This window comes from Lontra canadensis, unplaced genomic scaffold (assembly GCF_010015895.1).
Source record: "Lontra canadensis isolate GAN:19392208 unplaced genomic scaffold, GSC_riverotter_1.0 scaffold232, whole genome shotgun sequence".
Lineage (NCBI taxonomy): Eukaryota > Metazoa > Chordata > Mammalia > Carnivora > Mustelidae > Lontra > Lontra canadensis.
In genome coordinates, this window is record NW_022631226.1 from 543296 (window position 1) to 554274 (window position 10979).

The 10979-nt window shown below is 48.3% G+C and overlaps 2 protein-coding genes across 2 annotated transcripts; one reads left to right on the forward strand and one right to left on the reverse strand.

The window, feature by feature from the left end:
• Nucleotides 1-214: 214 nt before the first annotated feature.
• LOC116862335 (NEDD4 family-interacting protein 2-like) lies at nucleotides 215-9376 on the reverse strand. Its single transcript, XM_032849582.1, is given in 3 exon segments — nucleotides 215-1122; nucleotides 1125-1246; nucleotides 9366-9376. Coding segments are annotated over 3 exon segments (966 nt in total). The 3' UTR covers nucleotides 215-289.
• Nucleotides 9377-9465: 89 nt separating this feature from the next.
• LOC116862336 (glucokinase regulatory protein-like) lies at nucleotides 9466-10969 on the forward strand (the record flags this gene model as incomplete). Its single annotated transcript, XM_032849583.1, has 4 exons — nucleotides 9466-9744; nucleotides 9982-10079; nucleotides 10414-10490; nucleotides 10873-10969. Coding segments are annotated over exons 1-4 (292 nt in total), but the record flags the coding sequence as incomplete, so codon positions are not given.
• Between the last annotated feature and the right edge of the window lie 10 nt (nucleotides 10970-10979).

The window sequence follows — 10979 nt, forward strand, 5'->3', positions numbered from 1 at the left end:
ACTGGACTTCACTGCTACAACTTTATAGTTTCTTTCAAGCATACGCAAATCTTTTACATGGGCACATATGCAAATGTGCAAAACAAATGAAATTTAAATATTTAAGAGAATGAACAGAAGTGGCTTTTAAGCATAAACCATCCTGCCATTCAATTTTGAAGATGTATCTTTTCTTCACTAATTCGTCTTCTGCTTTTAGTAGTCTTCTATCCTATTAAAGTTGTACGTTTACAGATGATCTGGAAATTTCACATTGGTTTAAGAAAAGAATGTCCGGTCGATGCAGTCTCTATAATAAGAAGAAATATCTTGTTCTATGAGCAGCTGCCATACTTTCAGACATGTTTCTGACTTTTAGATAATTAACAAATCCTCTGAAGAAAAGCAGCAGGCCGAGTACAAGAAATATCCACCAAAGCCAATACTGTCCATTGAAATATCCAGTAAAATAATCAGAAAACCTAACAATAAGAATCCATTTGATCAACGAAAGTCCAAATCCACAGATGGCACCATACCTTCCAGCTATGGTATTGGTGATACAGAAGGATAAACAAAATCCAAGCCAGTTGAAAATAAATGCCATGAAAAATGCCAGCACGAAAATCCCATCATTACCCACTCTGAGCGGGTCTGCATCTCTAAAGTCATCTCTTGGTGGCCACTCTTCCTCCCGAATTCTCTGGGCTGTGTCTGCTGCTGCGGCCGCCATGGCAACAGCTTTGGCCTTCTCAGCTTCATCGTATGTAGGAAGGGAGGTAGCGACACTGTAGGGAGGTGGCACAGGGTAAAACTCACTGTAAACGTCTGTATCTGAAGTTGTAGGTACTTCCGCAGTAATACCACTGTAAGGGGGAGGAGAAGAGTCCGTTTCAAGTACTGATGCTGAAGGAGCCGTCTGAACGCGCTGCGGCGCTGCGTTTGACGTTGAAGGTTGCTCTTCGGCAGAGGACTCGGAATTATCCTCTTCAGGGTGAAGCACCTGGTAGCGGCCAGTTCCTGGCTGGTGATGATCCATCCTGCCCGGCTCGGGATCCGGCTTCCGAGCGGGCGACTCCTCTGGCTGCTCAACCCCCTCGTCCACCCCCGTCGCCGACGTCGTGGCCGCAGCGCCCCTTCCGCTCTGTTTCTGCCGCCGCGGTTGCCCGGCCGGGCCGCTTCACTTCCTGTCGCTCCCGCCGCAGCCGCGGAAACCTCCGCGTCCGCCACCGCGAGGTGAAGCCCCAGGACCGTCCCCAGAAGGGCTCTTAAAGCACAACCAGTTAAAGTGACCTTAAAAGACCCAGTTGCTATGCCTTATAGAAGACAATATGCCTCAAAGGCTGAGACAAAGGCTGGATTACAACCACTTATTGATACATTTCTCACATACGGTATTTTAAAACAATTTCATTCTCTTTATAACACTCCAATTTTACCAGTAAAAAAGTCAATGGGAGGGCTCAGTTGGTTAAGCGTCTGCCTTTGGCTCGGGTTGTGCGGTCCTGGGATCGAGTCCCACGTCTGGCTCCTTGCTCAGTGGGGAGCCTGCCTCGCCCTCTGCCCTTCTCCCCTGCTCATGATGGTTCTCTGTCTCTGTCTCTTAATCTCTCTCTCTCAAATAAATAAATGATTTCTTTAAAAAAGAAAAGAAAAATCAAATGGAGAATATCGAGTGGTACAAGACCTAAGGGCCATAAATGACGCAGTCATACGTATTCAACCCAGAGTGCCAAACCCATATACTATTCTCACCCTGGTCCCTGGGGATGCCGACTGGTTTACTGTACTTAAAAGACACCTTCTTTTGCACCCCTTTGAATGGGACTCCCTTTCCAGCCTGCTGAATGAGCCTGGACAGTCTTGCCATGGGGATTTAAAGACCCTCCTCACTTATTCTGGGCTGCAGTTAGCAAAGACCTCCGTGATACCACTCTGCCTCAAGGGCCTATAATTCAGTATGTGGGGGATATTTTAATCTGAGGTCCAACAGAGGAAATCTGATAAAAATTCTGTAACCTTAATTTCTTGGCGGACAGAGGGTATCATGTGTCTCCTAAAAAGGTGCAAATATCTGAGCAGAAAGTACGATATTTGGGATATGAACTAATACCATATCACTATAGTCTATCTACTGATAGAAAAAAGGCTCTATTAGATCTTGAGCCCCTAACTACTAAGAAACAACTCTGAACTTTCCTCGGCGTGGCAGGCGTTTGCTGCCTAGGGAATCCCTGGATTGGGGCTCATAGCCAAGCCCTTATATGATTGAATTAAAGGTCTTGATGAAGAGCCTTTACTCTGGACTGAAGCCCAGCAGACAGCCTTCGGAACATTAAAAACTAAGCTCTTATCAGTCCCAGCCTTGGTTCTACCACATTTAGAAAAATGTTTTACTTTATACGTGCAGAGAAATGGGGACAAGCTTTGGGAGTTATCACCCCAAAATAGGAGATGAAACAAGACCAGTGGGCTATTTTTCTAAGTCACTCGACAGTGTAGCACGAGGGTGGCTGGCTCGTCTCTGAGCGGTGGCTGCGACTGCACTCCTGGTAGAGGAAGCCTCAAACCTTAGTATGGGACAGTCCCAAACTGTGATGACCTCACACCAGGTCCACAGTGTTTTAGGAACTAAAGATTAGCAATGAATGACTGGGACAGTCGGGGGTGGGGGTGGTGTGCAACTTACTAAACACCAGGCTGTGCTTTTAAACATACCTGAAGTGGTCCTTAAGACCTGTCAGACTTAGGGGCTCCTGGGTGGCTCAGGGGGTTAAAGTCTCTGCCTTCGGCTTGGGTCATGATCCCAGGGTCCTGGGATCAAGCCCTGCATCAGGCTCTCTGCTCAGCGGGGAGCCTGCTTCCTCCCTCTCTCTCTCTCTCTGCCTGCCTCTCTTCTACTTGTGATCTCTGCCTGTCAAAAAAACAAAACAAAACAAAACAAAACAAAAACAAAAACAAAAAACCTGTCAGACTTAGGGGCTCCTGGGTGGCTCAGTCAGTTAAGCATCTAACTTTGGCTCAGGTCATGGGATCAAGCCCCGCATTAGGCTCTCTGCTCAGTGAGCAGTCTGCTTCTCCTTCTCCCTCTGCTGCTATTCCCCCTGCTTGTTATCTCTCTCTCTCAAATACATAAATAAAATCTTAAAAGAAAAAATAAAAAGAAACTTGTCATTATGTCTAGACCTGACCCTTGTACTTCTATAGAACATAACTGTTCTGGGGTTATTGACCTCATTCATTCTAGCCAATCAGACTTAAAATATTCTCCTATTGATAAAGCAGATGACAGTGTTTAGTGGTGACTGTAGTTTTATGGAAAAGAGGATAAGAAAAGCTGGGTATGCAGTCGTCAGTCTAATTCAGACTATTGAAGCCAAAGCTCTCCCAGCAAATACATCTGCCCCCAAAACAATTCGTAGCAGTAAAGCTTGTGCTTTACCATTGGCAAAGGATCTCAGAATCAGTGTCTATACTGACTATTAAATATGCCTTCCTGGTCCTACAGGTGCACGGGGCAACCTGGAAAGAGAGGGGGCTATTATCAAGTCCTAACTCTCCCATTAAATATGGACCTGAAATAACAGATCTCCTAGAGGCTGTGCATGAACCGAAAGAGGTGGCTGTAATTCATCTCAGGCGACATCAAAAAGGACAGGTCCCTGGAATCAGAAGGGAATAACACAGCAGACGTGCAGCCCGGGAGGCTGCTCAAAGCCTGCTAGTACCGAGTCTCCTACCAGTCCTGCCGCCAACAAATGTGTATCCCCAGTCTATTCAGATCAAGAAACCTGAGTAGCCCAGGAATGGGGATTTTCAAAAAATGCACAGGACTAGTTTATAACTGATGGAGGAAAAGTCCTTATACTCAAAGGCAACCAATGGAAATTAATGCAGGGTATACATCAGACTACTCGTTTGGGTAGAAAGGCCTGGAACAAATGGTTAAAAACACCTTTGATGGGATTCGCTTAATCACTACCATTGAACAGGTTTCTCAATCCTGTGCTATTTGCGTACATCCAAATCCCGATGGAGCTATTGGTGCCTCCCCCCTGTCCCCTGGCTTTTAAAGCCAGTCCAAAGGTGGGGAACATATCCTGGGGAGGACCAGCAATTAGATTTTATGCAGATACCATCATGGAAAGGATATAAATACTTCCTGGTTTAAACAGACACCTTTAGCAGATTGATAGAGGTCTTTCCTTGTAGAACAGAAAAGGCCACTAAGGTATTAAAAATTTTGCTAAAGGAAATTATCTCTAGATTTGGACTCCCTCAGTCCCTACAAAGACAACGGACCATCTTTTATTGCACAAATAACTCAGGAAATAGCTTGGGCCTTAAAGATTAATTACTGGTGGGAGACAAACCATAAGAGACTCTTAACTCTAGGAAATAAATGGAGGATTGCTGGAGAGGAGGGGGATGGGGTGAAGGGGGTTAACCGGGGCATGGGACTTAAGGAGGGCAAGTGATGTAATGAGCACTGGGTGTTACATGCAACTGATGAATCACTAAACTCTACCTCTGAAACTGATAATACACTGTATGTTAATTGATGAAGTTCTAGAACCTAGGTGAGGTTCGGTGGGGTGAGGTCTGGAGCCGATGACCAAGAAAGAATTCTTGAGACATCTTTGGTGCAAAATGGTGGTTTATTAAAGCATGGGGACACAACCCGTGGGCAGAAAGAGCTGCTGCCCCAAGTTGTGAGGGATGGCAGGTTATGTACCCTGCGGTTGGGGGAAGGTGAGGGAAAAGGGGGGTTTCCGTGGAGCTTTCATATGCTAAAGAGGGTCTATAAGGTGCAGGGATACCGGAAGTCTTGTGGCCTGATCAATGTTGTCTTTTGGCAAGCGGTAAACATCAAGATAGTTGGGAGATTCCTGGTGGGATGTCACAATCCTGCTATCAATAGTCTTTGTTAGTGAGATTTAGGTATAGAAGAAACTTAACTTTACTTACATTTCCTCTACCCCAGCCTCCTACAGTTTTGTTTATGGAGGGGAGGGTGACATTAGGGTTTGAGGAACAGAGTTATTTGCTTCTGGAAGTTGTGCTGTTGATAAGGTAACTTCTTTGTAGATCTCTAGGACATTTGTAAACCAAGGGAGACTCCTCTCTTGCAGGATTGTGATCGTTGCAAGTTAACTATTTGTTTCTCGTTTATGGCAGTCAGGGGTGCCTGAGGAATGTCACATATATTACCGAGGGGAGGGGAGCAGGTGGAGAGGGGGTGCAAGGTGCCAGCTTTTGCTTTGTCCTCAGCCAGCCTCCTACTCCCTCATCATTCCCCCCTGAACAATTTTGACCCTTTGTAAGGACCTATTTTATATTTTTATATTTTAGCAAGAGGCTTTCATTGATGTTAAACAGAAACCTTGTTGTTTAACTCTTAAACTGTCCCTGCTCTCCTTCCCCCAGGGGATTCACTTAAAAACAAGTCCCGGAAACCAGTTCCAGGTAACAAAGCCCAGATACAAGGGTGGGTCAGGCTAGGTGCAGACATCAATCAGTGGGGGGTTACATACTGTTTCCCTAGCTACCAAGGAGTATGCCCGCCCCCCACCCCGCCACCCTTTAGGAGCCTTTTTGGTGCCAATCCTAATCAAGGTGTAATAGGCTGGGTCAAATGTCTACTAGGGTAAATTGTAACTCAATTGGTCACCTAGCATCACTGTGAAGTTTCCTGTGTGTGTTACAATCTCATTGGTCACCTGAGCGTGGCCAGGCCTGACCGCATGGCCTTTGCCCTTAAAAGCTACTCTGTGGGGGGCACCTAGGTGGCTCAGTGGGTTAAAGCCTCTGCCTTTGGCTCAGGTCATGATCCCAGAGTCCTGGGATCGAGCCCCACATAGGGCTCTCTGCTCCGCGGAGAGCCTGCTTCCCCCTCTCTCTCTCTGTCTACCTCTGCCTAATTGTGATCTCTGTCTGTCAAATAAATAAATAAAATCTTAAAAAAACAAAAAAGACTCTCTCCCTCTGCCCCATCCCTTCTTAAAGAAAAAAAAAAAAAAAAAAGCTAGTCTGTGAAACAGAGAAGGGCCACCCAAGAGGTGCGTTCCCGATTGTTCGGTTAGATTCTTGATGCTTGGCGCAAAATAAAGCTTTGCTTGACCTTTGCTTTATATCAGTCTCGCTCCTTTAATCACGGACCCATTATTGGGGCATAACAGTCCTTGCTTAGCAACATCAGTATCTCCTAGGATTTACTAGTAATGTAGAATCTCACCCCCAACCAAGACCTACTGAGTCTGAGTCTGAATCTGCATTTAACAAGATTCCAAGCACTGGATTTGGTGACCCCAATTTTCTCTCACCACTGCAGTGTACTGATTCTAACAATTCACTAAGCAGAAACAGGTCCAGCAATGCTAGATGCGGAAGGAGGCACACAAGGAGGGCAGGACACGGACCCTAAGGAGCATACAATTTAGCTCAGTAGTTTTGAAACTTTACCATGCAGAGGATTTCCTTGGGGGAACTTGTTAAAAATACAGGCCTGGGGCTGTCCCCTTCCAAGGCAGATCCAGTAGATCTTACCTGGGCCTGGGACTGTGCATTTCTTTCTTTTTTTTTTTTTTTTTTTTTTTGGTCAGAGAGTGAGCACAGGCAGACAGAGTGGCAGGCGGAGGCAGGCAGAGACAGGGGGAGAAGCAGGCTTCCTGCTGAGCAAGGAGCCCTATGTGGGACTCAATCCCAGGATGCTGGGATCATGACCTGAGCCAAAGGCAGCTGCTTAACCAACTGAGCCACCCAGGCATCCCGGGACTGTGCATTTCTAACAAGCACTCAGGGGGATTCTGATGCTCCTGGGCCTCAGGAAACACTAGAGTAACCCCTCCCCTTTCATCGTGCCCTTTTTCTCCCCCTACCATCAGGCTCCCTTTGTGGCAGGCCAGATGGACTACTGCATGGACAACCCAGCCACCTTCTTGCCAGTCCTGGTTGGTTTCAACCCTGTAAACATGGCCAGGTGAGCCCACTGTAATGAAAGGTGGTGACTGGCCAGGCCCCTGGGGGAGGCTGAGAGGAAACCTGCCAAAATCTACAGTACAGGGGTGCCTGGGTGGCTCAGTTGGTTAAAGCCTCTGCCTTCAGCTCAGGTCATGATCCCAGGGTCCTGGGATTGAGCCCTGCATTGGGCTCTCTGCTCAGCGGGGAGCTTGCTTTCCCCTCTGTCTCTGCCTGCCTCTCAGCCTGCTTATGATCTCTCTCTGTCAAATAAATAAATAAAAATCTTTAAAAAACAAAACAAAACAAACAAACCAAAAACTAAAATTTTCAGTACAGCCACAAAGAGGAGGGCATGGTGGCTGAAACGGTCCAGAGACAAAAGGACGAGACTGATACAAGGCGAAGGTCAAGCAAAGCTTTATTTTGCGCCAAGCATCGAGAATCAAACTGACCGGCCAGGGTCGTCTCTTGCAAAGAGGCGACCCCTCCCAGCCTCAAAGACTAACTTTTATAGAGTAAAGGCCATGTGGTTGAGCCTGGCCACACACAGGTGGCCAATTGAATTACATTCTACCCCATGATAGTCATCTAATTCAGCCTATGACTTTGGCTAGAATTGGCGCCTTTGTCTGGCGCCCAAAAGGTGGGGGCTCACGCTCCCTGGTGGGTAATATGTGCGCTTTCACTGATTGGATGTCTCCACCTGGCCCAACACATCCTTGTATCTGGGCTCTGTTATTTTTGCCCAGCCCGACATGTCCTGGTATCTGTGCTCCGTTAGTGGGGCTATTTGGCTATATTTCACCAGTTCTGTTTCTAAGTGCTTTCCTCTTGGGGGGAAGGAGCAGGTTCAATCTAAGTTTACTGCATAAACAACAAAATGGCTCGCTCTGGCTAAGTAGTCCCTTACAGTGGCTATGGTCTTATTCACCGCATCTCAGAACATTAAAATAAATACGGACTGTCCCTGAGCTTATGAGGTTTTTGTTTTTTGTATTTTGTATTTTGTATTTTTTTATTTTTTATTATTTATTTATTTATTTATTTGACAGAGATAGATCACAAGTAGACAGAGAGGCAGGCAGAGAGAGAGGGAGAAGCAGGCTCCCTGCTGAGCAGAGAGCCTGATGCGGGGCTCGATTCCAGGACCCTGAGATCATGACCCGAGCCGAAGGCAGAGGCTTAACCCTCTGAGCCACCCAGGTGCCCCGAGGTTTTTGTTTTTGGGGGGTTTTTGTTTTGTTTTGTTTCTGGTTTTGTTTCATTTTTTTGGTCCACTGGTTGATGTAGTCTCTTATTTCGGAAAGGATTGAAGGTAGCTTACAAAGGCCACATAAAATACCAGAAAGCAGGCATTCAAAACAGGAAGTGAAGAGACAAGGAAAACAACGGCCAGAAGATAGAATAGGGGCAGGACGATGTGTACCCCAAAGAGAAGCATCTTTTCAAAGGAGCCGTGGGTGCTGAGTGGCCTCTGATGTCCCTTTGCCCAGCTCCCTTATTGTAGCAACCATTCTCCTTTGTCATCCTAGGCTCCCCTTGGGTCCCTCTCTGGCTACTCAAACCCCCACCCTATCCCCCTTTCCTGAGCACTCTGTGCCACCCAATCACCTCTGCCTTATTCTCTATGTAGACGGCAGCTTGGATCCCAGAGGTCAGCGTGTGAAACCGATCGTGCTCAGGTGTGGTTCCTGGGTGTTGAGCGTCAGGAGCGTTAAAGCAAGAAGAAAGTAGACTCATGGGCCCTTGTGCGAGAGCTCGGATGTTGTTGCTTTGGGGTGAGGCCCTGAAATACCGTATTTTTTGAGACCAGCCCTGGAGATGCTGGTGCCCAGCCAGGTGCGGGGAGCTCTGCTGACTTCACCATTGGCGTGGGCCTCTTGATGAAGCTGAAGGCTTCCTGTCACTGGAATGTTCCAGGGAAGGCTTGTCGATTCCTCAAGAGCGGCTCTGCACATGCAGTGGTGGTCCTGGGGGGAGGGGCGGCTGGGTGCTTTCTGAGGTCCTTTTTTCAACTCCAGATTCCAGGCTTGTAGCGTAATTCATGTGAAGATATAAATGAGTCTGAGATACTTTTAACCCTGCTCCTTTTAATGGAGGACTCTCCTTCACCAAAAATGTATGTGCTGCAGTGGATGCTAATTTCAGGCCCAGTCCCACCACCACCCCACCCTGGGCCCTGGGAAAAGAGCTGGCCTGGGTTTCTTAGCACACAAAGTCTCACTTGTTTCCAGAGGACCCTGGGCTCCTCAGGTCCCACTGATCTCTGTGCCCACCTGGGACACCTAATCCCTGAGCCCACCTGGGACACGAAAGCTCACTTAGTTTCAGAGAGTCTTTGGCTTGGGGATGGTCCAGGTTGTGCAGGAAGAACTCCTTCTGCTGGGGCCTGTGTCTCTGGCCTGGCTCCCAGAATCCCCACTTACCTCCTCCTCATCCACTCCGATCCCATCCTGCTCTCACCGCTCTCTTCATGTCCTTGTGTTCTGCTCATTGGAGCAGAATAATATTGGATCTTTGTGTTCTGCTCATTGAAGTCCTTTCTGTCCTCTGTCATGCGTTCTGACAGTACTCACCGCACCTCCAATAGGGACCAGCAGAACTTAGTTTTCAGGGAATTGTGCCTTCCCCTGGGCAGGGGTGGGTACCCATGCTATCTAGAGGGGCCCCTGGGCCCACCCCGGGAGCTGGTGGCTTTTCTCCCATGTGCCTTCTGGAAATCCTGCGGACATTTGAGCGGGCTCATCAGGTGACCTAGAGCCAAAGCCCAAAGATCGCTGCCCTGATGAAGCAAGACAGCACCAGGTGTGTGGAAACATGTTAGGAGTGGGGAGGTGGCGTGGGTGGGATACTGTCCTGAGAACAGCAGAGACTCTACAGGACTCCTTAACACGGTGAGGGGAGCAGGTCTGTGTGGTGGAGGGTGAGGTAACCTTTCTGTTGGTTCACACCTGTGCTTGGCCATGTGCAGCTTTCTCTGATCCCTGATCTTTTCTCACTGCCGTATCTCCTCTTGTGTCCTGACCTCTGGCCCATGCTCAGCCTGGAGAAAAAAGGCCGCCTGTACCTGGTTGGCTGGCAGACCCTGGGCATCATGGCCATCATGGATGGAGTGGAGTGTATCCACACCTTTGGTGCCAGTGGGACCCCAGTCCAGACTTTCTCCCTGGCTCCTCCTGAATGCAAACCGATTTCCTCCCCTCATCCCCAGCCCATGGGGGTTCCTCATTCCATGTCCAGACTGTCCTATTTGAATAGGCATTTCAGTCAAATGCTCCTTGCTTTGAACTCCTACTCAGGCCTTGGTCCCTCAACTCCCAGCCCTGCTTAGCTGTGGCCTCCCATGTGTGTGACACCTCACCCTACACCCCCCTTGGCACTTTCCTCCAAGACCCATGAACATTCCCCCAAGCCTAGAATCAATCTTTCCTATAAAGCCCATCACTCCTTTCTCCCTGTCCTTAAACTTTCCAGACTACCGAGATGTCCGCAGCTTTCTCATTGGTGATCACAGTGATATGTTTAACCAGAGGACTGAGCTCCTCAACCAGGTGGGAGGATGATGGGACATGGGGGAGGTTGTGAAGGTGACTGGTGTGCAGAGAGTGGGAGGTGAGGGGAGGTGGGGACAGGTGGGGGAGTAGAGCAGGGCAGACAGTCCAGGGAAAGGAATACGGGTTAGAGGTCGGGAGGCTTTGGGGTAGCACAGGGAGGGTGGAAGGCTCTGGATTTTCCCTTTAAAGCTGGCTCTAGTCCAGGGCTCTTCCCTTAACTTGCTTTATCATCCTGGGCAAAACACTTGACCTCATTGAACCTCATTTCTTCCATCTGTGTACAAACACACTGTGTGAGAGGTCCTGTGAAGCCCTCTGTGATCTCCAGGTCTGTGTGCGGGAGTTTTTCATGGGCGGGCCCCCATCATCTCGTGCCCGGGGTCCCCAGTTCTCCTTCTCCCAAGAGGACTCCCTGACTTCCATCTTGCCATCCCTCATGGAAATCGACACTGTGGTCTTCATTTTCACCCTGGATGGTGAGAGGGA